This window comes from Haliaeetus leucocephalus, unplaced genomic scaffold, assembly GCF_000737465.1.
Source record: "Haliaeetus leucocephalus isolate CR32 unplaced genomic scaffold, Haliaeetus_leucocephalus-4.0 Scaffold340, whole genome shotgun sequence".
NCBI classification, from domain to species: Eukaryota; Metazoa; Chordata; class Aves; order Accipitriformes; family Accipitridae; genus Haliaeetus; species Haliaeetus leucocephalus.
This window is the reverse complement of record NW_010972776.1, coordinates 9,211,151-9,236,904: the sequence shown is the minus strand read 5'-3', so window position 1 is coordinate 9,236,904 and position 25,754 is coordinate 9,211,151. Positions and strand designations below refer to the sequence as shown.

At 49.0% G+C, this 25,754-nt stretch overlaps 1 protein-coding gene across 1 annotated transcript in view; it reads right to left on the bottom strand.

Annotated features, from left to right (window-relative positions):
* Positions 1–25,754, bottom strand: part of GPC3 (glypican 3) — a 152,926-nt gene that overhangs the window by 49,679 nt on the left and 77,493 nt on the right. Inside the window, exons 4-5 of the mRNA XM_010572549.1 lie at positions 11,587–11,720; positions 8,542–8,667 (exon numbers count right to left, since the gene is read on the bottom strand). Coding sequence (XP_010570851.1) covers positions 8,542–8,667; positions 11,587–11,720 — 260 coding nt within the window. The remainder of the gene's footprint in view (positions 1–8,541; positions 8,668–11,586; positions 11,721–25,754) is intronic.

Sequence of the window (25,754 nt, the reverse complement as noted above, 5' to 3'; positions counted from 1 at the left end):
CACATCTTTGAGCATGAATCGCAAAGAAGCAGATGCACGGGGACACGCTACATCCCAACAGCCAGAGACGTGCTCCTGCATGGCTTGGGGGCTTCAGGACACACTGCCCCTGCGCTGCTAAGCCGAGACCTCCTGGTGTGCTCAGGTACGAGGGGTACACCAGCTCCAGGGGCACACCAGCTCCTCCTCGGCTGTGCCCCTCTCTGCCCCAGCACCAGGACCGGGGTGGCACGCATTCAGGCATGCGGGATGCAGCCAACCAAAGGGTTACAGGCTTTGAAATGTAGCTTCAGTGAGGGATGGGCATTCCTGAAATGCCAGAAAAGCTGGAAAAAGCAGCTGGCACCCCTCCCTGCAGCCTGGGCCAAACAGCCAGGCCCTTAATATGGCAGAGAGATGCCTTTGCAGCCCCTGCCGGGCTGGAGGGCAGGGGGCTCCCAGGGCAGTTCCCGCGCAGGCTCCCCTGTGTCCCACCAAGCTGCTGCGGGGCTGGTGGGCTCGCAGGTCCCATCGCAAAGCAAAGCCAAAGTGTCACCTTCCTCCCATGTACTCCAGCCACAGTGCAGAAAAAGAGAAATCTCAGAGCCATCTCCAGCTGCTTTCAACATATGCCAATAAAACACCCCCTTCTGCAGGACACTTGTGCCACTCCATGAAACCCATCACATACCTCTACTGTGGTGGTATCAGCATTAAACAGCAAATAAGCACAGTGGTTAAAGGCCACCCCATGGTCCCCAGGGGTCCCTGCACTGAAGGGGTATCAGTGTTGCAACATGAGCATTATCTGGCTTCCACTTCATAAGCAAAGCCCAAAATACTTTCCTCTTTGATGTGTCTTGACGTCAGTCAGCAGCATCTCCTTGCCTGGACTCCCTGGGTATGGGCTCTTGCTGGGGACATGGTATTTTCCAAAGACAAATGTCACATTGTAAAATGTGCTGATAAGCAGCCCTCGCTAAAAATGACTTTAAAGGCAACATCTGATGAAAACACTCATGACCTGAGGTCTTCTGTGAGGATAGCACAGCTACAGACCCCTCCTGCTCCTTCTCATCCACCAGCCATAAATGCTAAAGCATGCAGTCAAATTAAGAGATTTTCCCCTCCTTTCCTTCCCACCATCCACAAATGTCTCCCCTGTGAATGTTTGATCATTCCAGTCCAAATGTAGCTCTTTCCAGGCTTTCATTTCAGAGCAAGGAAGACAAGATGACAAATGTAATTTAAATATATGGCAATGAATGTAAAATGTGTGTTCATCCTACTTGGCCATGCTAGGCTTAGAGATGAGTTACTGCAATGCCCAATGTGTGATTTAGAGAAAGTAATCCTGTAAGGCAAACATAAAGAATTACACCTTTTAGAAAAAGGAAAGTAAGTTTGTCATACAAATAACAATTAATTTATGCCTGCCTTCCAGTTGCAAAGTATTTATTCAAATGCAGCTCCACACTTTAAACAGCGTTTATCCCTTGCAGGCTCTTCCTCTACTATCTCTGTTCACTGAATCAGACTTGTTTGAGGGAGCGGATCGGGGACAAATACAACGCAGACTGCTACAAGGCAGGACTACAATACAAGAGAAGAGGTTTCATTGCACAGGACTTCATAACCGAGCTTGAGAGCGCAGCATTTCCAGCACCCGCAATCCCCTGAAGCTGCTCTGCATTTCAAGACATGACTTACTACAGGCCATGTGGGCTGGTGACACCGAGCCCTCACCACACAGGAGGCAAAAAGATACAAAAAAGGGGAGACAGGAAAGAAAAGTTTCTCTCACGCACTCCTGGCAGGAACCCAAGTCTTATCTCCAGCTGCTTTTCATGGGTCAGTAAAGGTGGGTGCAGAGGCGATGCCAACATTTTGCTCTCCCTGGCCCTGCTGCCTTTCAGGTTTGTGGGACAACCTCAGTGTCACATCAGCGGCGTGAGCGGCAGGAGCCAAAAGGCTGGAAGAGCTGCTTCCAACCCACTCATCCCGCTCTGCAGACAGGGAGTAACTCCTGGATGAGCCCGTAAGCCTCCAAGAAGAGGTGGTAACTTCTTTCCCTGATAGTTTCCTCTCTAAAGAGAGACTGTCCAGAGATACCTGGTCAGTCATACCAATTACCCCAGCCCAGACACGGACTGGCTGGGTGTTGCGGGCCAGACAAGCGCAGGTCCACCCCAGCTGTCCTCTTTCATATGGGGTGCATGGTCCCACCATCCCTTGACCATATGCAGGGGGTGCAGGTGGCAGGAGAGAGGTGGGCTCTCCGGCGCCTTCCTGGCTCGCAACGTGCACTCGGCTGCTTGCTCGCAGCGAATGCTTGCAGTCATTGCAGAGCTCGCAATGCCGCAGTCAATTTACACCACCACCAGCTCTGAGCAAGCTTCTTCAAAAAGAACCAGGAGGATCCAACACTCTCAGCGGGAGCATTCTCACCTAAATAAAAAGGAGCCATTTTCTGCTGGATTTCCAAATATCAACACCTTGCAGCCTGGTCTCACTACCGTAAGAGTCCTCTGAGATCCTGCTGTACCAGTTCCCTGCCAAAGGGGAGTGCTGCCTCTTCCCAACCACCCTACGCAACGCACCACAGCCGGTAAGCGTGCTGCAGATGTGAGTTTGGTTATAAACCTGAAATCTCAGGTAATCACCTGGTTCTGGGAGATGAGACTTTAAGAAGGAACAGCAAAAACTGTAATACTCATGGCAATACAATGGGAGTTTGTAGCATAAAAGGACAGCCTGAAGTCCTTCTCCATTCTCACGTCAGCTCGGTAAAGTTCAAGACAAATAGATTATGGAAAAATTGGCTAAACCTGAGACCAAGCAGCAGGCTTAACAGAGGAAGATTCATGATCTTCATTTCTGAAATACTCTGGAAACAATTATGGCCACTCAGTAACCCACTGAATTTGCCTACTATCCTTTCATTATAGCTTACATTTGCTACAAAACTGTGTTTTATGTGCTTGAAAAGTTATACAGCTTCCCTCTTTGGGGACTCCATTGTATCAGATATTTTGCAGCACTGCCAGAAATAACCAAACCCTTCATGAACTAAAGGGTTATTGCTGGCATGGAATTTCCTTTGTTCCAATTACAGAATCTCATTTTTCTCTCTTGCTTCCAATTGTGCTTTCATTGTTTATGATTTGTATGATTAAAACAAACCACAGTCCATTGGCAACAGCAGGGAAATCTGAGACTTCTAGCTTGAAGAAGAGAATCTGGCAAGGTGCTAAAAATATTGTAATTTGGAATTGGTGTAAAGAGAACAAGAGTTATGCGGGTGATTTAGATTAATGTACAAGTTTGTCTTGAGAAATTTGGAAATTGCAGTATCTAACAGTAATACTTAATGTGCTTACAAGTTTTGCAGTGGGCAAATGTTGCTGTCATTCTATTCAGAACAGCTTGAAAGGAGTATAGTCATGTAAGCAGATTATTAAACTCTGAGAATCTAGATTTTAATAGGCTTTTAGTATTAAATGCTGCAAAACCCTGATACTATATATAAGGCTCAAATCACCTTTGAGATTCAGATGCCTAACTCCCATAGAAACTGAGAAGGGTTTGATATCTCAACACCCACTTGACTTAAGCTGAAGTCTTTAAATGAGCTAATTATTCAGTGAGGACTTCAGTGATAAGAATCACCCTCTGGTTTTTCTCTGGATGGAGATAAGGATAAGGGAGGCTGGACAACATCTTCTCACCACCCACCACCACCAGCGTGAGGGCAGGTGGGAGGATGGGGCATGAAGACAAACAGAGGCAAGGAAGGGCATGATGGCAACCCTCACTTAGGCAGGTTTAAGCTGTTGCACACCCACCCTGTCTGCATGTCCAGCCCTCTGCTATCTCAGGGAAGTGCTTGTCAATTAGTTGAGCCCAGGAAAGCTGCAAGGAGGCGCACAGGGATGCACAGAGACAGAGAGAGATCCAGCAGGTCTGGTCCCCAGCTACCACGAACACCCGAGCACCATGACCCCTCAAACAAGCTCTTCGCAAGTGGCGGAATGTGCCACGTGTGGCTTTTGCTGCAAACCTTTGTGGCATCCCATAAAAGCACGATATGTTTTTGCACACTTTGAAAAGTGTGAAAAGCAGTAATGTGTAGCCTTTTATTTTTTCTTCCCACTTTAGCTTATGTTCTTCAACCACGCAGCAACGGCACAGCAAAAGACACAGGCACTGCTCTGCATGACCAGAAAAATCAACCTTCCTTGTATGGTTGCCACTGTTTGCAAGCTGTTATTTCAAGGCACCATGTCCTAAATCCACACAAGGAATGATGATCAAACTGTTAACCCACAGATGAAACTTCAGGAAGGAGGATGAATTCTTACCATTAGATGATCCAACCTGGAGAAGTAAATGAGATGGACAAAGCACCACAAAGTAAGACTCACTAAAAGAAAACGAGGGATGGATCATATTAAAAATGCTAGAATACACAAAGCAGGATGAGTGATGCTGACCCATCAGCAGAGCACATTGCATGTCATCCCCACCACAAGCCAAGGCGTAGAAAGCCCTCAGTCAAGCAGGTCCTCAGAGCTCTTAATTTCAGGGGGTTTGCAAGGGGCTGCACCAGGCAAGGAGCGCACCCGCTGCATGCATAACCCTGCTGCATGGGTGGGAAATCTCAGAGCCAGGGATGAAACAAGAACACAGGTCAGAGTTGGACCTCAATCACCATGACAAGCAAAGTAGAGTCCGCACAGGACTGCGCTGAAATGGTTCGTTGGGTCAGGAGAAAAGCACAATAAAATACTCCAGCCAGCTGCATTGCATCGGAGTCCCAGACAAACGCACCACGTTCAATCAGGGCAGAGGGAGTTAAGGGCAAGGAGGAAACAGAGGATGGTTCAAGGCTCAAACTGGGAAATGAGACCAGTGGAAAGGCATTGAGCATGTCCAGTCAACAGGGAGGAGGGACACACTCACTGTCTGCTGATAACAAAGCACTGGGATAAACAGGACAGAGTAAATACTGATTCAGAAGAACCCCAAGAGGAGGAGCGTAGGGTGCAGAAGGAACAGTTTGTGTCAAATAGTAGGATACACATTGTCAGTATTATCTAGTACTTCAGTGCATTGGCAAGGGGCTGGGAAGTTACTATTCCAGGCTTGATTTAACATGTTATAGGAAAAGGGCTTAGAGTAACTAGCAAATTTTGTCGTGACAGAGAGTTCAGGAAATGGATAAACCAGTAGGGCTCCTCTCTAACTTAATTAACATTGGAGTGCTGCATTAAAGATGTGAGAGGTAAATAGCCACAAACCCTACAGAACACCACCAAAGCCCACACATGCCTATATGGATGCTCACGCCGAGTTCACTGACACAGCAATGCCTGAGCAGTTTTATCCATCATCTGCGCAGCACCAGACATAGAAACACATGGAAACATGGCATCCGCCCAAGCATCGCTCTCTCCTGGTCTTCACCTGATGCTGCAAAGTTTTCAGCAGCTTCAGCAGGTGCTTCCTAATCTATCCCTAGGGTGGGCACCTCATATTGCTATAGGAATCGCAAGGTGTCTCCCTCGAGCCTCGGCTGCCACTCCACAGGGATATGGGTAGTCTTAGATCTTCCTATGGATGTCCCAGAATCTCGAAGGGGTCTCAGGTTGCACGTGGTGCCCACGCTCAGGCAACTCAATCCTGCCCTGAGGTGAAACGTATCCAGCTACAGCAACCACGCACAGCAGGTTAAGTGCAAGGCATGAGCGTCTCCTCCTGTCCAGCCTGCCGAACTTTCAGTCAGGAAGATCTGATTTGCAAAAGCCAATATCCGACAAAGCAAGAGGGAAACATCAAGATATAAAGTATATTTTACATGCCCAAAACCTAGAAAATCAGACCTTTCTTTCTGGCAGCTGTTACACGTGTGGGACAACTACCAGGTCAGCATCCTGAAATTAATACTGGATATTCAAAAAACACCAGGTTTTTTGCAAAAAGTGGCAAGATGGAGTTTGATGACCAAGAAGTGCACATCAGTCCAGCAGGAGAATTGCTGTAGCCACGCCAGAAACACTCCAGTACATAATGCACATTTCTCAGAGCAGCTTGCGAAAGAGCTCCTACGTGGTGAACAGCTGCTTGGCTCCCTCTTGGGGAAAACATTGAAATAAAGAAACTGGTGGTTTAGGGTACTCGAGAACCATTACCTTAAATGCTCCTGATTTTCAGGAATCCTCCCAGACTCTCTGAAAGAGATGCCACGCTAGGAATTCCAAGCACGTGAAGCAGCCAGTTTTAGCTCCACGTGAAGCAATGCAATTGGCTTTAGAGACCATTTTAACTACGTGTTTTCTTCTATTTGAAACATTCTGCAAATTGGTCCTGGGAGAGGAGCACCCTGGACCACTATCTTAGTTCAGCTTTATTGAGCTGAGTTCCCCCTGTAGTTTCATCAGCAGAAACACCACCAGGTATGAGACACTTTCTCAGCCTATGGAGAGGAGAGGGTCACCCTGGGAAGGGTTACAGCTGCAGATACTAAAAATACAAGGTGGGAAGGCAGTCAATGCTTTTAAGGGGCAATAGTTATTTCCATTTTGTGCATCCATTTGCCCTCCTTTCTGAACACCCTGCCTTCATGGTGTCAAATCACAGTCTTCAAATCTCCTCCTCCATGTGAGCCACCATCCACACTGCTTTCCTTGCCCAGCCAGCAAGAGTTTCCCCCTCCAGGACACCACTGATGTCCCTGTGAGGGGACAGGGGATTTAACTCTCAGCACCCTTCTCTGCTTGCAGCAAAAAACTCCAACATCTGTCTGCAAAGGAGCCGTTATTAGTATTTCATAGGAGCTGGCAGAGGTGGTGACATCTGTGCAACAGATCAGAGCGGGCAAGGAGGAGCGGAAAGGCATGCTCTCTTCAAGCACAGCAGAGGATTTAATCCTCAACTTCACAGCCAGGCAGCCAGGGGCTGAAATCTTGTGCCCCCTTCATGCACACACACTTTATCCTCTCCCTGCCTTGCCCCCTCCGCATGCTGTGGCACCTACGTGTCCTGCCGTATTGTGCCACCAACGCTGCGGCATTGCAGCAGGGGAGCTAGGGTGACACCTCTGCCTATGATGGTCCACTGGTATTCTCAGCAGAAAGCTGAAGAAGGCTATCACCTAAAATCATGTTTAATCTGCAAATAACTCTGAACTTACATTTGTGGAAGGATCTGGACTCAGCACCTTCCCATTGCTGCCACTTCACCCAGCTGTGGCATCAGCAGGACCAGGACCAGGGCCACTGGCTGTGGCCCCAGTGAACTGTCATAAGCAAATACCTCACCCTAGGCCCTCCCCTGCAAAGCTGCAGTGTTTATGACACTGTTTAAGAATTTTTAATTAACAATCAGTGAGACAACACTGAAATTATCTTTTTTTTCCAACTGAACTTCTCACTTAGGCATGGAAACTCAAGATTTTCCAGAAATAAGTCCAGATAGAGGACACTTTTTTCCTTAGGCAAAGTACGTACATTTTATTAAGCATGTGATCTTAAGATGCTTGAGCAATTTTTTTCAAAATATAGTTTGATGCTATTTTGGTCCCTTCAGTGTTTCAGGTCAGTATTGCAAGTACAGGCTAATTACCACCCGAGGTTACTGATCAAGAAGTCATAATTAATATCTCAACATTTCACCACTTCCTGATTTTTCTATTTCTTCCCTTATGCAAACTACTTAATAGCAAAGGATGCTTTGCAAAGTAGGGTGATTAGAGATTTATGTATAATTATAAAAAACATTTCCAAGTTCTATTTCCACATTCTTTCACATTCCCGAGGGGCATTTTTTGCAAGAAAAACCTCCATTTCTGTTAACACTTCCTTCCCCTTTATACTATGAATCCTGTATTTGCCTGTCTTCAGTAACCTCACAGTTACCACCAGGACATCCTCAGAACTGGTGAGTGGGGCAGGGAAAAGCAGCCAGGGCATGAGCCGGACCCTGGTGTGAATGGCTCCATCCAGAAAGGACAGCCGGGGCTCAGTTGCAAGGAGACAGTCAGACGGCAGCAGCGGCACCACCAGACCAAAGCGGTCCTGACCTCCTCCAGCACAGAGCCACGGCCAAGGAGAAACCCAGCAAGGTGGTCTTCCTTGTCACTCCCTGGATGGGGCAGGGGATGCCAGCCATGCTGTCCTGCTACCGCTGCACAGAGCCAGGCTGGAGACATCCCCACCCCAACGCAGCGCACGGTGGCAATGCCCCCGTTGCTACTCCGGGCACCGTGGTGCACCCTCCCTGAGCTGAGCTGCTGCTGCTCTCCTCTCTCTGGCTCACCACTACCAACCCACTCCGACCAAAAGCACTCATGGCTGCAGGGTTTTCACAGCAGAGTGCAGAAAACTCAGTGGAGGGCAGCACGCAACCACTTCTCGCAGACTTTGCACATCCATCTGAGCTGCAGTGCAGGTGGACACCGGCTCTGCAAAAGGTTCAGTGTCCTGGTCACAGATCACTCCTGCACCTGGTTAACACAAGATAAACAGTGCTGGGGAGAGGGAGGGAAAGGAAAATGTGATTCACCTCTCCACAACTTCTTGTCCGTTCCAGCAAAGAGTGTCGTTCTGAACAGCAGAGCTGTGGTTGCAGATGTACTCTGGCAAGCTGCTGTAAAAACTGCTGTGGGACTTCAGCTTTGTAATGAGTTCCCTGGAAGAAAGGGGAGAAAAATGTTGCTCAGTTAGAAGAGGAAAAGAAGATGGGGTTGGTGCATTTTAACCAGTGAAGGTAGTCACACAAACACAACAGGAAAGCAGCTGGGTGCAAACAAACCATGAAGCATCAGTCTTATTTCTGACCTCAAGTAGCATTTTGCATCGTCCCCTGATGTTATTCAGTCAAGAGCTGAATCCATGTTTCTCAGGGCAAAACTGCCTGGGACGGGAGGGATACTGGGGCAGCAGAACCTCAGCCCAACTGTGCAGCACGCCAAAGCCAGACACACTCTCTGCGCTCTCACAGCACCTAAGGAAAGGGGCTGCTGGCTCAGGCCGTGCATATGCGGGGTGCAACTGAGCAGCAAGTGCTCAGGCTGCCAGCAGTCCCCTCTGCTTTGCAGAAGACGATGGAGGCCCTTCAGGAAAGGACAGCCTTGTCACTTTGTCTGCCTGACATCAGCCATCCGACACGCCTGCAAGGGCAGGTGGCATTTTTGGTGGCAGACCGGAGCAGACACTCTCAGCACAGACCTGTACAGATGGGTAACGCCCGGTCTCATGCTGCACTGTCGAAAATACAGGATTTCAAGGCATATGCTGGGCTGGCCGTGGGGTCACAGTCTGTATTCAAAGGGCCAGGTTACATTCAGCAAAATATCTCTGCGCCGGGAAGGCAGGAGGAGCCGCTGGAGCAGTGCTTGTGCCAGACAGAGGGGATGTGAATCCGGCTGCACCTCTACCCTGCACCCTCCTTCCCAGCACCAAGGACCTCTGTCCCTGGCAGGTCCCCTTCGGCAGCAGTCCAGAGGTGCCAGGACACAGGCTGACCCCAGGACCCATCCCGGGGACTGATCCCGGGATTCTGACAGCCACCAGAAAGGGGACAGGGGCTGCGGGACCAGGATGCGCCCGTCCCCCCAGCCCAGACTTGTCCCCTCAGGGGCACTCAGCAGCCATCCCCAGGAAACACTGGCAGATTTAATTAGGTAAATGGCACAAACAGTATGATAATATGAATAGCAGGGACTGGAGGAAGTAAGACTTGGCCTCGCAGCCTCCTGGCTTGCGTTCAGCGCCCTTTGGCAAGGGGTTACCGCTCGGCCTCCTTCTCCCCGGGATGGATGACGAGGGATCAGCACCTCGCGGTGGGAGCGCTCTCAGGGGCGTCCCCTCGGTGCCCGCAGCGGTGGGACCTCCATGCCCTGCCAGCTGTGGGCAGGTGCCCAGCAGCGCCAGGCTCTCAGACAGCAAGCTTAGGCAGGCTGGGGTGCAGAAGGGGGTGCCCAGCTCCCTCCATCCCTCTTTGCTTGGGGATTTTGTGGGGTTCCCTCTCCAGACAAAGCCCCCAGCTGCCAGCTGGGGGCAGGCGAAACAAGGAGAAGAGGCCCCAGCGCCAGGGAAGGCAGCCTGCTCTGCTCTGCTTTGCTCTGCCTTTTTGCTAACGAGGAGCCCATGTCTGCTCTGACCGGGCTGACAGAGCCCAGCGCAGGTAGAGCCGGCGGCTGACGGAGGCAGAAGGTCACCCAAGTCCTCCCTTGGGTCACCAGAAGGCACCAATCCATCCATCACTGTCCATGCCAATAAACAAGGGTTTGTCTGAAGCTCCTCCAAAGGGTGGGAGTTCAGCTCACAACCCCCCTGCACAAATTGGAGGGGTGCTTCGGACATTCACCTCCTGCATCAACCACCTCCTACGGCCATCTCCTGCACTGGCCTTACGGTGGGGCAGGAGGTCCAACCAACACCATTCTGAAAGCCAAAATGAGGCGAGACCTGGGTCTTCAGTTACGCCAAACCCTGAGCAGGACAAGCCCATCGCACCCAGCTCCTTACATCCTAGGCACTGCCTTGCTCCCCATCCCGCAGACCCCGGCAGCGCTGGGGAAAATGGATGGAAGAAAACTTTCCTGGGCAGCAGAGCTCCCCGCCAGGCAGGAGGGGGAAGGGAAGGAAGAAACCCCTCCGTATCTGCAGGTATGAGCTCACGTAATTCATCACAGCAGATTTCATTAGACTTCACAGTCCTCAAAGGACATCTCTGGCAGAGCCTGGGCTGTGTAACCCTCCGACGTGTTGAGACAACGGAGGAATGCAAGCCCTGGTGCTATATCTCATGGGAACCGTACCAAGAATGTGGCCCTGTTACTCTTTAAAGAGAAATCCATCCAGCTTAGTCTATCCCCAATTCCAAAAATTGCCAAGCTTGCCTGTTTCTCTTCCGCAGGGGTTTTTCTTGTATTCAAGAGAGCAGTAGAGGCACTGCACATCTCTGGGTGCACTTTCAGATCCAGAGGGGAGATGCTTCTCCCTAGCACACCAGCGTGAGCCCACTGAATTACAGCTTCTATTTACAGAGGGAAGGAAGCACAGGGTGCAGCGCCAGCAGCAGAGGCACCTGCTTCACTTTGATAATATTCAGTAAAAGGCTGTTAAAATCCCTGAACTACCGTAAAAGACTGCACAAAAAAAAAGTGAAATGAGTCCCCCTTACCTACACACAAAGTGTTACACGCAATGTTTCAGGCTAGAGTGACCATTTCCACCTATAACTACACTTGTGAGTATTTCTGGCACTAGAGCAGTGATGAAGAAACCCAGACAAGGCATTTGGTGTATGAACCTGGGCGTTTGGTGTATTGCAAAAAAGCAAAACAAAGATGGAAAGTAGGAGGCAGTTTTACAGGTTTAAAAAAAAAAAAAAAAGCATTAGGTAAGAAAACACAGGTAGACACCTCGCTGCACTTCAGAGCCAGCCACAGAGCAGCTCTCACATTCAGAGTCAAAATCAGCTGCAGGTTTATGGGTAAGGGAAATAAGGAGCTCTTCCAACTGCTTCCACAGGGCCATCCCATACAGCGACCACTCCTGCAGCTCATCCCGCGGGCACCGCGCTCAGCCCGAGTATTCTCACCTCCTCCTGCTCGACAAAGTTTCTTCTTGCTCCATCTGAGTCACTTTTAGGACTTTCTTGTCGACGAAAAGGTCTTCAGGGTAATTAGCTGATCGATACTGCCTCTGCTGAGCGTGGCCACATAACCGGCTGATCTGGAAAACACAAATGCAGCAGCGTGAAGTAGTGCTGGGACCAGAAACACTGCAGGAAAATAGCTGAGATGCAGACTGGCATGTGCACATGAGCTGGTCTGTCATCCCATCATCCCTGTCTCTCCCATAGCTCATGCCAGCACCTGAAAGCAAACTGCTGCCCTAAGGCTGCAACCTCACTCTTGTACAAATACCCGCCCTGTGGGAGGCAAGGCAGGAAACTTCAGGCAAGATTTTTGGGCATCAAAGTGCCCCTGTGGCTATCAAAACCCCTGAGCTGCAGGCGTGACCGGCAAATCTCCCTGTGCTGGGTTAAACTCATGCTGGCATGAGGGAGCTTGAGATGTTCCCTGCTCCTTCCTTGCTGAAAGCCATGGCATCTCAAGACTCTACACTCCACCTCTCTAGTCAGACTTTTAGGAAACACCTCCTCTCTGAAGGTAAATCCTAAGACCCTGGTTCTGCATCTCAATGCAGCTCAGCATCCACACAGGCTGCGCTGCAGGTGCTCAGGGATGAGCATCATACACATCGTTACTAATTAAAAAAATCAGGGCCTAAAGTACAGCAAGCATTGTGGCTACAGCCCAGTCGTACCATGGGAGGTCTTGATTAACAGAGCTCTGTTAATGACACAAATTAGCTCATTAGCATACAGATGATTCGGTAACCAGCTGCAGCGGTGAGGGAAGGAATCCAAAATGCCTCATTAAAGCTCTCCTGCATGGCCACTGTCCTGAGACTCAGCCAGCGGCGCTGTGGCTGCCGATGCAGTCCCTGCTGCAGATGGATTTGCAGCCATTTCCTTCCCTGGGAAGCCACCGAGGGACAGCTGTCCCCCCAAGGCACCGCTGCTGCTGGGAAACTCGCCTTTTGAACCACACGCTGCGCTATTCTGCGGGACTCATCCATGCTGGGTTGTGAAAGGGGCTCAGCCGATTGCCGGGACCACGAAGGCACTGCAGCTATCACCAACCCCTCTTTCCTTGAGCCTCATCCCACCACCCGCATCCAGGCTCGGGACCAACTACGTACCCATGAAATTCCTGCTCCTTGCAGCACCTCATTTACCTTCATGCCACACCGAACCAAGGCAGCCAGCTAAACTCCCAGTTAGCCGCACACCGGAGGCTAAAAGCACACCCGCTGCCCAAAGCTACAACCATCTGATGTGTAAAGAGAAGAGATTAATTCTGTTCTATTACATCCTGCATTTGGGTGGGCAAATAAATTAGTAATGTCACCTCTTTCATTATCAAGAGCAGCACAGTTTGTTTGCTCTGGCTGCCATACAGTGAAGAGTAAAAGAGAAACCTCCCGGGAGCTGGGCACTGCCATTTCTGGTTCACAGCACGGTGGGAAGAGATGCTGCCACCGGACCCTTCTGCATCTGAAGCGGCTCCTCCTGCATCTTGCTGGGGGAGCAGTTTCTGCAGCATCTTACCTGGATTTTTCTGCGCTGCGCTCCCTTGGCTGTGTTTCCTCTCTGCCTGGCCAAACCCACGTCTTGCAGAAGAATGTATGAGCCCTACTGCCCTCCCTACGTCACGTGGCCGGCTTAAAAGACAGAGGGAGGGAGAAAGGGAGTAAGAAAAACAAATACCATATTTTGGGCTGTTTTCTTTGCCTTTTGGGTTTTCCTTTAGCACTCATCCCTCTCTCGTAAGATTTGCAGGTAGTCCCCTGATGCAGGCAGCCAGGACTAGGAGAAAATCATGGGGCAGCAAGAGACCTGGACAAGGGCGTTTGGGACACCCGAGACCCCACCGTGGCAGAAAGGGTCTGCACGTCCCGTGCTCTCTCTGTGCTGGCCGGTGCCACCGTCCCTGCAGTGGGCAGATCAGCAGGAGAGCGCGAGGATGCACGGGGGTCTCCGGACCTCCCCCCCACAAAGGTGCCCTCCAAGCCCACACAGAGGTCAGAGATGAGACCTGCCACGAAACCATCCCGGGAAAACACAAGGTACACAAAAGCTACAGGACAGCAGCCACAGAACGAGCGACGCCACAAAGCAGCATCGCTGCACCCGTGCTCTGCACGGGCACATAAAGCGGAGAAGTGGGAAAAGGTCGGATATTTTAAGCTGCCATTTGTGATGACTCCCTTTGATTCTCCCCAGCTCTGTGAAAAGCCCCCCTTTCCCTTTCCCAAGCCCGCCTTTCAGCTGGCGAAGCCTATTGAACCCCGAGAGAAGAGCAAGTCCAGGATCAAGGCTTTTTCCCCCAAAGGATGCTGAGACGTGCTGAATGGGAGGGGAGGGCCGGAACGACAGTGCGAACAATGGCACCGCTCCAGAGCATGCTTCAAACAGCAAAGCAGCCGGGCAGACCGGGGCTGCCTCATCTCCCACCCAGCACCGAAGGTATCGCAGCCTCTCTGCTCCCAGCTCCTGCGCGGGAGCTGCAGCTCAGCCGCATCCTCGCAGCCCCGCACGGCATCTGGGTACCACGGGCTCCTGCGAGCGATGAAACCACAAATGGGACTGTTAGCCCTGTATTGGGACAGCAGATGAAATCTTCGTGGCTAGAAGGGGGAAAGTTTGAGCAGTGCGTCCAAATTTTTAGTTAGTTAGTTATTCAAGGACCAATTAACCTTTTCAGGAAAAAAACTCAACCCTGCAGCGCATCTTGCAATGTCACGGTGAAATGATTGTCACGTTTTAGTCAAACAAAAACCTGGCTGAGATTTGAACTTTAAATAAAGTGAGAGAATGTAGAAGTAACAGATTGCCTGCTCATTTGCAGGGGTGGCATCATGTGCGCTTTTGGGGGGAGGGAAGGATTTCACAAACCATCTGCCAAAGTCTGCTGGGCCACAAGTGGTCCTAGGACAACAGCTCAGAAATCCTGTTTCAATCTTTACCCCTTTCTGAGTCCCCACTGCAAGCTCAGGAACACGTGAACCCAGTTTCCCAGTCTCTTCCTAATCACCGCTATTTTAAAGCGAGCTCCAAATTTTAAGAAGTCCAGAAAAATGCCACTGTAGGGCAGTCAGAGAGGGGACAACACAAGCCTCAGACCTTGGTGGGGGGAAAAAGTGTGATGCTTCAGCTCTCCAGGCATCGCTTGCTTTGGCAGGAGCAGCGGAGCAAGGACAGCCAGATCCCTGGCAAGGTGGTAAGCCTGCAAAAGTGAGAGCAAAAGGAAGGCGGCATATCTAATCGTGTGTGCTAAACTAGTATTGAGCGACAGTGGTAATACGTGGTTGCCTCCCACCACACAAATATAAACATGAAATTCAAAGCAAATCAACAGAACGGAACTGCCAGCTCTTCTCTGGCTCTGCACGCTATCAGCGGGATCATAAATATACACGAGTCCTTATCTAAAGTATATTCATCAGTGCAAGAGCCGTGCAGTCTCATATTTCATGTCACACACTGTCCCAGAACAGGCTGAAGTTTGAAACATTAGACCACGAAAAAACGAGTAAGTAAATCAAATGGCAGTGTAGTTTTTAGGCAATGGGGGTTGGGTTTTTTGTTTGTTTTTAAGAAAATCTGCCAGTCCAACAAAAAACTCCCCCGAGGGGACACAAGGCAAGCGAAATCTTCCCCAAGCCCTGAACTTTTACAAGCCCCTAAAGCCACTGATACTTTAACAGCCGAAGATAAATTTCCCTGCCCCAGCTCATTAACAAACTCACTAATTCCCCGATTTCATTAGCCTCCTCCACGCGAGCGTGACCCAGGCCACGAGGGGAACGTTCTACCTCCTGCCAACCGCTACCCACCACTCCGTTTCTTTATTCCAGCCACAGGGAGAGACCGTGCCCGCCGGTCGGGCACAGCTCCTCGGGGACCTCGCGGCTCCCCAGGGCCCTCCGGCTGCCGACGGTCCCCGCGCCGGACAGGGAAGCAGCTGGATCCCGGTGCCCCTGGGAGCCGCACACCGTGTAATGGCTCCGCTTTAGAGGGAACGTCGATTTGAGAGGAGCACGGGGACAAAGCTAATGGAGTAGCACTATCAGCCTGCTTTAATGCTTCGCCATTAATTTAAGGCAAGAGGTGCCAGAGGACTGCAGGGAACCCGTTTGCTGCTGCATGGAAACAATGCACCGTGAACAGCCAGGGACCAGATCCCACCACCACGGCTGCTTCCAGCCGGGTCGACTGCAAGGATGTAAAGCACAACACTGGTCCACGTGGGTGCCCGCAAGCCAACAGAAACTGAGACTACTGGGCTAGGTTTAAATTACGTCCAAAAAAAAAAAAAAAAAAAAAAAAGAGTAGTGGCCACAGTACCAGGTTCTGTGCAAAGCATCGCAGCCTCGGTGCAGCTGATGGAGGGCAAAGCCCCCGCAGGCACCCCCAGCCCAGCCACGGCAGGACGGCATCGCTCGCAGCCCCGGGGCCACCATCGAACCCGCTCCGCTGCCCAGGCACGAGGCAAGGCGGCCGCACAGGGCAAAAACCCCTCGCCTTGCACGTCGGCAAGCAAATCCAGGGGGAGAAAGATTAGAAAGCAGCACACGTGTGATCCTCAGCGCCAATCTGATCATCACTTTTAAGAGTAAGAGCATTTTAAGGTAATTTTCTAGCAGATTTTCGAACAAGCTAATCAACTTCCCCTTGGAAGAGAAGTGAGTGCATTAGACACTGTTGAATACCTGCTGCTGCCGCTTCTCATTCAGCCCGTGAGCTCCGCTCTGCTCTAAAGGAGAGCTTGCTATATTTGACCTTTGCTTAAACTTTACATGGAGTTTCCATTTGTCTTCCCTGTGAACTCTTCTGCTTATAGATTCATTCTCCAGGAAGACACAGTATTTTTTTTCCCTCAAGGGGATGGACTCATTTTGGAAGACTCCCTCCCGCAATCTTCTCTGCTCTCTCGAGTTCACGTATGTCATTTTACACCTATTCCCGAGTTTCCTTTGGGAGAAGCTGCACATTAAACTGAAAGGCGATTAACTATTATAATTGATTCAAACACAGCCTCTGAAAGGGTGATTTGCTACGGTATGCACAGAAGAGACGACCACAGACCTCAAGAAAACATGCTGCCTTCGGGGGAACCAACTGGTGCCCACTAAACCCTGAGCATCATTCAGCGATGAAACCCAGTTTGACCAGTAAGGCTGAAAGCCTCCGTAACGGAGCTGCCTGCATTGGTGCTTCTTTCCCAATTCTTTTTAACAACCTACTCTGCTGCACATCACGCATATTATTAGCATTATAAAGAACGCATTTGTGCCCCGTTTATCTTCAAAGTCACCATAAAAGTGAACCTGAAGTCTATTACTCAAGTGCTGCTATAGAAATCCGCTTAATTAAATTCTAAAGGGCTTAAACCAAAAATATACATTGTGATGATGTGGGATAGAACATAAACTTTTTAATAGTAGTAACCAAGCACATTTACCATTTCTACAGGTGTAATAAAAATGCTAATATATGTTAATGTTTAGTCTGTGGTTAATGTTTTGTCTTGTTAATTTCCCCAGGGCTTTTATTACTGATTTAAATCTGCCACACTACCCCAGCGATTGCATCGCCTTCCACAAACTGCACACCACACTCTCAAACGAATGCTGATTAACGGAAGCAAAGAAACATTTAGCTAGGACAAACACTCTTATCATATGCTTGTAATCATCATATACATTTTGTCACGAAGATGGGAAAGAGACAACTCCCCGCTCCCTCACTCTTCTCACAGCGGAAAATATGATTATGGGCATAAAAATGAATTTACAAGCCTTTATTTTAGGAAGCACATCATTATTAACTAAGTAATGATTGTTCTTCTGGTTCCAGGCACTCGAGCAGAAGGAACAAACCGAGTATGATAACACAGATGTCTTCTACACACATTTCACTAAAATTCCTCATTAATGGAGTCCTAAATGTTATTAATCAGCTCTATAGTATTACAATTTCCATTATTCAGACATCACCTTGCAAGGATTACATAAGAGGCAGCATCCTAACTCACTCACGCGGAGCAGCAGGAATCGCGGGAAGTGACCTACTCTCCGTGCCGAGGAGAAGAGCATTTAATAATGCATTACCTTTAAATAATGCAATGCTATAATGTGTAAAACGCACACAAACACTAATGCTTAGAATAACAGAGCGCCCGTCACATCAGTGCCCGTGGTGATGCCCAATACATGCTGCAAACATGCACGACAAATGCTCAGGGACCCTTGCAGCTACCAGACCAGGTTACCATGAAGGCCATCACCACCTGGTTTGAATACCAGGTCTTCAAACTCCCGCAGACCACGGAGGCATTAACCAGGCACTTTTATAAAGAAATATAATTTCATTTTTAGATCCCGTCCTTCACGTAGAGCATCACAAGACACTTTGTAGAGGCTCGGTGTCACAGCAGGAACATGGAGCCCAGGGAGGACTGATGGGTGCCCCCTCCCTGGCCTCATTTCTTGTCTGCAAAGACAGCTCTGACCACCAACCGAGAGAAAAACAAGAGAGGGCTCAGGAATTGATGGAAGAGGAGCCAACGGCACGGCCACCCTTGCAGACCCCAGCTGCTGCCCAAGGCGCTCGCCATGCCCCAGTGTGACCCAAGGGCTAACTGGCGCTGGGTCCTCAGGGCAAGGAGCAGGATGCGTTCCCCACACAGCCGCGTGCACTGATGCGACAGAGGTGACACGAGAGCTGGCAGGTCCGATGCATCGCGGGGTTACGCGGTCGCTCTACCCCAGAGCCTGCGTAGGGGCATGGGTGCAGCAGCTCAGAAGAGCAGTGAGGAGCGCAAGGGACTTTTTAAGGGTTTCACCCCTTGGTGCTAATTGCTGAAGCTGGATGATCCCCATCTGCAGTTCTCCCTGCTGCGTCAGGGTTCAAATAGCTTAAATCAGACGGAGACCACCACTGCATTCCCACCGCTGCTCCCGTTAGGGCATGCCACCCCGTCCCCAGGAGGACCTGATGCCCCGTACCTGTGCCGCAGCATCCGAGGCACCTCCACGCTGTGTCCCACCACATCCCGACCCCTGCGCTGACCCGGCTTCTCCCAGCGCAGGATACCCTTTCCCTCAAAGAGCCGTGACCTCGGCGTGAGTCGAGCCCTTTCAAACCTACATAAAATAATGCAAACAAGATGTTTCTTCTTTCTGGCGTCCCCAGCATGCAGCGTTTAATCCTCCGAAGAAAGCTGCTTTGTGTTTAAGCAAAAGGCTGTTTATTGTTATTTATAGGTAGAGAGGAAGTCGGACTAAATGATCACAGTTGTTCCTTCTGCCTTTATAATCCATGACATATAATTAAAGCACAACTTTTCAAGTCAGTGTTTCCCTCCAGTGTTTTGTTAATTCCATATTTAACACAAAATTTGGTATTTCAGTTCTGATGGTCGGACCTCGGCAGCAAACCGCAGGGCAGGCGGCTGGTGCCCCAGACAGGGCTCTGACCCAACCCAGCCAACCGACTAGGAGAGTCAAGGAAAAAGCATTTGCTTAATTTTCAGTACACGCTTACACAGTTTTCCCAAGCAGAGACATTTCCTGGAACAGGGCCCCGTAGCATACTAATGCACCCATTATGGTTTTAAGTTAGATCTCCGCAATATGATGTTTCTTAGACAACCAAACTAAGGCTTTATTCTTGGAAAGAAAAGTCAGCCTTGCCTAAAAGGTGACAACAGAGCAAAAGGGAAGATGTGGAGCAAAATCCAGAGAAAAGCAGGATTTTCTCTGTGCTAGACTGACCAAAGCTAGGTTCAGGAGCAAAACGCGACAGCACCTGGAGCCCAGCCTCTGGTGAAGCCCCGAGCCCCCCGACACGGTGCGTGGCTAACGTGGGGGCACGGCAGAGGCTGGGGGCATGGCTGCTCCTGATCCCAGGCTGCTGCTGCGCCTTTGGGACTCCGATTCCCCGAGGAGGCTGAAGATGCTCCAAACTCAACCAGCTGATTTCAACATTAGCACTGAATCATCGAACTTGCCAGAAAATTCGGGCTCAAGGTAGCGAGGCCCGTTTCTGCTAAGGATGCTAAATACATTGCAATCATACAACTGTGCTTTGTGCATACTATAATGCTCGCACAACTGCTGCTGCAGGCCCCTAAAAAACCCTCCCGTTGCGGGCAATTAAATCTACTCCATCCCAACAGACTGAGAAGCAAAGCAAGGAATTGGCTTGAGGGATTACCAGGTTCTACCAAGAGGTTTAAAAAAAAAAAAAAAAAAAAAAAAATTACTTTCTGCCCCTCTACCTGTTGCAGTAACCGAACAATAACCCCTTTGAGAGCACCAAGTTCAGCGCAGGCTGCGAGGTCCAGCTCTCTGGGAAGAGTTGGCGGGGAAAAGGCTGGGACTGCCCCGTCCCACCGGCAGCCGGGGGAAGCGGAGCCCGGGGCAGCCCTGCTGCCCACCGAGGTCCCCCCCACCGCCGAGGCTGGGGCGATGAGAAACAGCGCGGGGCAAAGCCGGGCAGTGCGACGGCTCCGGGCAAGCGCCGTGCGCTTGTTATTTTCCTTCCCCGGGTTAATTGGTTTCCTTCGCAGATTTCTGTGGGTTTTAATATCGCACCGTGTTTGTGCCTGCGGCGCTACAGAAAGGAACAATCCGAGAGAAATAAATTCCTAGCAGCTTAATTTAGAGAGGAAAAACAGATACCTGCCATCAGTCTGGATCGTAAGCCAGCAAGCCAGAGACAGTGCCTATAATAGGTTATTTAACAGCAGCCGTGTCAGCTGGGTTGCAAATGTGGTCAATACCTACGAGTCCAACTTCCCCCCAGCAGCCATGAGTAGAGATTCAATTATTCTTTGAGAAATACATCGTTAAATAATTAAAAAGTTACTGCATGACTTTTGCCTTTTCTTTTTTTTTAAGCCAGACCGATTCAATTTTGGAAGTATAAAGCCATTATAATGTGTCAGCTAGCAATTAGCTACTGTACACTGTTTATTCTTGAATATAATCTTTGAGTAGAAGGGCAATATTCTTAGAAATGCAGCATTAACTTGTTCCTCAATGACTTTAATATGGCTCTTTTCAAATTACTGCTCATAAAATCTCAGGGAAGAAAAATTTACTGATGATATCCCATCTCCTTAATTAGTTCTCTCTCTCTATCAGCAATCCAATAGCAAGTGTAATATTTATATAAAATAAAGCACACAAGGCTTACCACTAACTCTGCTTTAACTGGCGATATCAAATCAAGCAGGTAAAAAGCAATGGCTGTTTTGCAACCTGTGCAGACTGCGCTCACAGGTATACGCAGCTTTTCAGATTTATACTTCAATAAATGTTTGCACTGAAACCATCCCAAAGGTTTTTATGCCACTAATAGTATTTTTCACTATAAAATGCTCTCCTCCCTTCCTGTGCTGAATGGAAAACCTTTCCAACCCCGAAGGGCTTGGTACCCATCATTCCTCCCCACTCACCCATCCCTTACACAGGACCATAACCCTAATTATTTTAACCTCCCCACAGGAACAACCCCCCTGCCCAGCAGCCACCTTTTGCTCCCTCCATCCACCTTTCTCTTTCCAAAGACCAGTTTCTGCTAAAACAACAAGGCTGTAGGCACCAAAGCTCACCAAACCATTTGAACGGTTTTTAAGCTGCTGAATATCTTCAGCAGAATAATTACAACCATTTGTTTTCCAGCTAAGCCTGGAGCAACCCCACAGCACATCAGCCTCTAGCGAGGGGTGCACAAGGCTCTCCCCGTGGCAATGCCGTGGATCTCCTCAAGCAAAGCTAAAATATAAGCGTAATAATTGTTATTAACGGAAAGTGGTAAAAATATCTCCGCACAGCAGAGATTAGCTGCTGGTAAAATTAATCCATTCAAGGCCAAGAAAGGGCTCGGGAAGGCCCTGTGTTCTTTTTTCATTGTTTTTTTTCCTTCATCTGTTGATTTTTCTTAGTTTTGAAGCTACCGGATCCATAGGAACTTTTTTTCCCTGACAGTCCTAGCCTAATCCAATTAAAGGTCAGCACCAAGATAATTTACCCAAAACATGGCAGACAAGGTAAAAAGACTCCCATTAGATTTTTGCTCATGATAAAGGAATTATATTTCTCCCAAAGACAAATCAGGCTTATTGACAATGTAAATCATTCTTTTCTATAAAGACATAAATATCTGCAGGGCTTTTCTGAGACTTTGTTGTAACACATCTTGTTTTTACATGTACTGCGGTTAGTACAATTGAATTACAGAATGACTTACAGCATTAGATTAGCTTCTGCTTGATTGAGAATATCTTTATAATGGAAATCGGAGTGCACTTTTAACCTCGTTACAATGCTATACATGTCTGATTAATATATTAAAATGAGTCATTCAACAATAGGCTGTTTGCAGACAGAAATGAAATTAATTCAACTTTATCACAACACCTTTATTAATATCGCCAAACTGAGGACTAGAATTTGATTACGAGAAGCAGATTCCAATAAACTGATATACAACAATTCCAAAACGAGGGAGGGGAAGCATTAGATTAAAAAAAAAAAAGACTAAATACTTTTAATGCTTTTTTGTGCATCTTCTTTACTTTCCACTCACCTTGCAAGTTGTAAGCTGGGCATTCCCACAACTCACTGAAAAGATAAAAAGCTTGCACCAAAATCTTAAGGTAGAAAGTGTTACTGAAGTGCTTTCTGGCTCCTAACCAGCAATGGGAACTACTCGAAGCAAGGCTTAGAAATGTCCTGGACATTTTTCAGCACCTGCTGGGCAAACCCTTTTGGGCCCATCTGCTCTGGGCTACTGGTGCCATTTTGCTGGTCAGAGCCATCCCAGCATCACCTCACGCGGTTCCCGCTGCCCTCGAGCACTCTCCGCTCCCTGTTTTTTGGGTTGTGCCTCAGGGAGGAGACAGAGGATGGATGACTTAAATACCAGCACAGGCAGCTGAGTTATCTACGGAAATAGCTGCTCTCTGGTGCTCTGGAGAGCAGCAGCATGAAGTTTATTTGTACAGTGATACAGATCAATACATGCAATCCAAGAGTTAATAAGCTTTAGAAAGACGTAACTCTGAGCACATCAGTCACCCCCAAATTATCCTCACTAACCACCAGGCTCACTCGCCCTCTCCAGGTCAGTGGCTAAGGGCATCATCTCTACCACCGCTGATGGCACAGAAGAGAATTAGGTGTGAAAAGTGATTAGGTTAGAAAGGTACACCTGCATAAAGAATTGCTGAATTTCCCAACTGCTGGCTTGCTTTTTCTTTTTTTTTTGCCTTTTTAAACAGAAATAACTCCGCCAAAGTAGCTGTAGGCTATCCGCACAGCTTTCTACAGCCAGCCTGTTCTCACTCAAATGAGTCTTTGGAAGAATAATGCAGTTAGCAGCAAACCTCACCCTCCGAGAGCAGGCTCCGTGCCCTTGGGGGTTTATTAGTGGGGGAACACAACAGGTAGGGATGGAAAAGGCCACCGGTTCTTTTTGCAGTAACCCGAGAGGCCAAGAGGACTGCACGAGAGCTCTGCCAGCAACGAGGGGTGCATTGCTGCAGTGGATGGCTGAAAAATCTGCCTCAATTGTTTGTTGTAATTTTTTTTTCAGCTAAATGTATTTGTAGATGGCATCTTTCATGCCTGGTACCTCAAAGCCACTTTACAGTAAGATGTAAAAATGATATAATTCACAGCACCACACACAGGCAGAGAATTCAAAATAAAGCAAAACACTCACTGCAACCCAGCCCCTCATCCTCTCCAGTGCAAAACAAAATGCCTCTGCTCTGCCCGGGCAGCTCTGGGCACTATTTCTGCTTTGCAGAGGGTCACTTTTAAGTTTCTGGCTTGTTCTTGGCTCATTCATCAGCATTGCTAATGGGAGAGTTAGTTCTAGTTTTAAGGCAGCAACACTCACAGGGGTTACTGTCACTGGAAGTAAACTCAGCACGGTTAAGATGAAGGATGCCCGGCGAATGACCCCAGATGGAGGTCTTAGTGGAAACTCCAGTCACGGATAATGAGGCCAAAAGAGGGTTTAAGCGTAAAAAGCATAAAGAGATGGATATTGGTGAGCACGAGTCTGGCGTTGCAAAGCTGCGGGTCTTAGCAAGGATAAAAATCTTCAGGAAAGGAAATGGGCCAGAATATATTTTGCTAATAAGGCATCTATGTTAATAGAGGTCGCCGGACGCTGCAGCAATCTGGAGAGCAAGTGAGGGAGCCACGTCCGCGGGGCTGATCCTCGGGGGTTTTATCTTTCTGATGAAACAAAGACGTGCGGCCAGTTTTGAGAGAGAACCCCAGAGGCAGCTCCCCAGTTCCCCCAGTAAGCACAGAGGGCAATGGGTTGTCTGGAGGGACAGTCTGGCCCGAGCTAGATGAGAGGAAAGGCAGTTCATGCCATGGACGTAACTTCTCTGCGGGCTCCTCAGAAGCCAGGCGAGTCAGCCCAGACGTAAAAACCTCCCGCTTCTGCCATGCACCAGCTTGTAGCATCCTTCAGGTAAACTAAATCTGGATCTCAGCAAGGACCCTGAGCGTAAGGCTGGTGCAATTCTGAAAGAGGTTCAGCTGTAAAGCTCAGCTGCAAATACGCTCCCAGTGACTGGGCTGTGCCCCAGCCCTCCCAGTTTGGAGGGGCAGCGCCTCCCCAGCCAGCACCTCCAGGACCCATCGCTCCTGAAGCAGCAGAAGCCTCAAGACACCCGGAGGGAACTTTCTGACACTGTGATCTTTGGTTCAGCCTGAAATTCAGGGGGTTTTCCACTTAAATCCAATCTACTTCAAGACCTCAGATTATGTCCTTGACCATTACAATCTACTACACAATGAGACAGTTTGAAATTTCAAAGCCTAAAGCGCAGTGCCCAAGGAACAGACACCCCCATACATCCCCTCCTGCAACGTGCACAGTCTGCTTTGGATGACACAATCACCAGCTCTCTCCTCTCCTACATCCCAAAGTATCCCACGTCCAGCTGCCAAATACAGCTGTGATGGAAGCCAGGAAAAAGAAGAAAGATGAGACAAAAAGGCGACGCTCTGTGCAGTGAAGAAAGCTGCGTAATATTGCAAAGCTGTGTACCCTCATTTCTAGCTGTTAAGACTGTATGCTGCACCACTGCCTCTGTCAGCTCTTTGTACTAACGTCAGGGCATCTCAGAACCAAGTATCTTTTTAAACGCTTGGGGGCCAGCTGCATAACACAACAAATCAGCTCCTCCACTAAAACAAGGAACAGGCCAAGTGCAAACAGGTACACAGAACCAGTCGTTAATCTGCACGAGATCTTTAGGCTTGTTCTGACTTCAGCTCAGAAAAGATGCAAGACATCCCGCCACATGCAACCTGCGTGCATCTCGCTCGCGCTGCAGCCGGCATATGATTTGAAGTGAAATCAAGCCAGGCTCAGTGGGCGCCGTATGATATTCCCGCCCCTAAAATGCAGCAGCCTGAAAAAGCTCTTTTTAAGCCACAGAGTAGTGGGGATGAAGTTGCCACCAGCCGAGTGATCTGCCACTGACTGAAGTCAATGAAAAAATTCATGTGAGCTGCACTGCAAAGATGGGTTGGGCATCAAACGCGCTGTCAAAAAATGCTCCCCGTGCTGCCATGTGTGCGTGCAGGGAGGCAGGAGCACCATTAGCAGCTACCTTCTACTTTTAATGAAAAAAAAAAGCATCACTGCAAATTCCATTGAAATGGTACAACATGCCAGAGGCTAGAACATGTCCAGTTGAAAAGACAGAGGGAGAACAAAAAAGGACATGACAATATAAAAGTTTACAAATAGATGCAAAATCAAACGCTATTTTAAATTAAACCCATGTTGATATTTAATGCCATCTCCTCTGGCTTTGCACTGGCAGGTTTGAGCATTGCTGGCCACATCCACTGCTTCCACCTAGCAGCTCTGTGCAGCCCCACACACTCGCCCCACTTCATCCAGACCCAATTCTTTGACAAATTGACCCAAAGCCTCACCGTGCCATTGGGGCAAGCAGGAGGGGAGACCAGCATGCCACTTTGCCCATGCTGGACCCCAGCAGAAAAAGGGCAAAGGTGACCAAAGACCATGAAAGGATGCTACCTGTGTCCTCTAGAGGCAAAGCTCTTGTTAGCAGTGAATTAATTGTG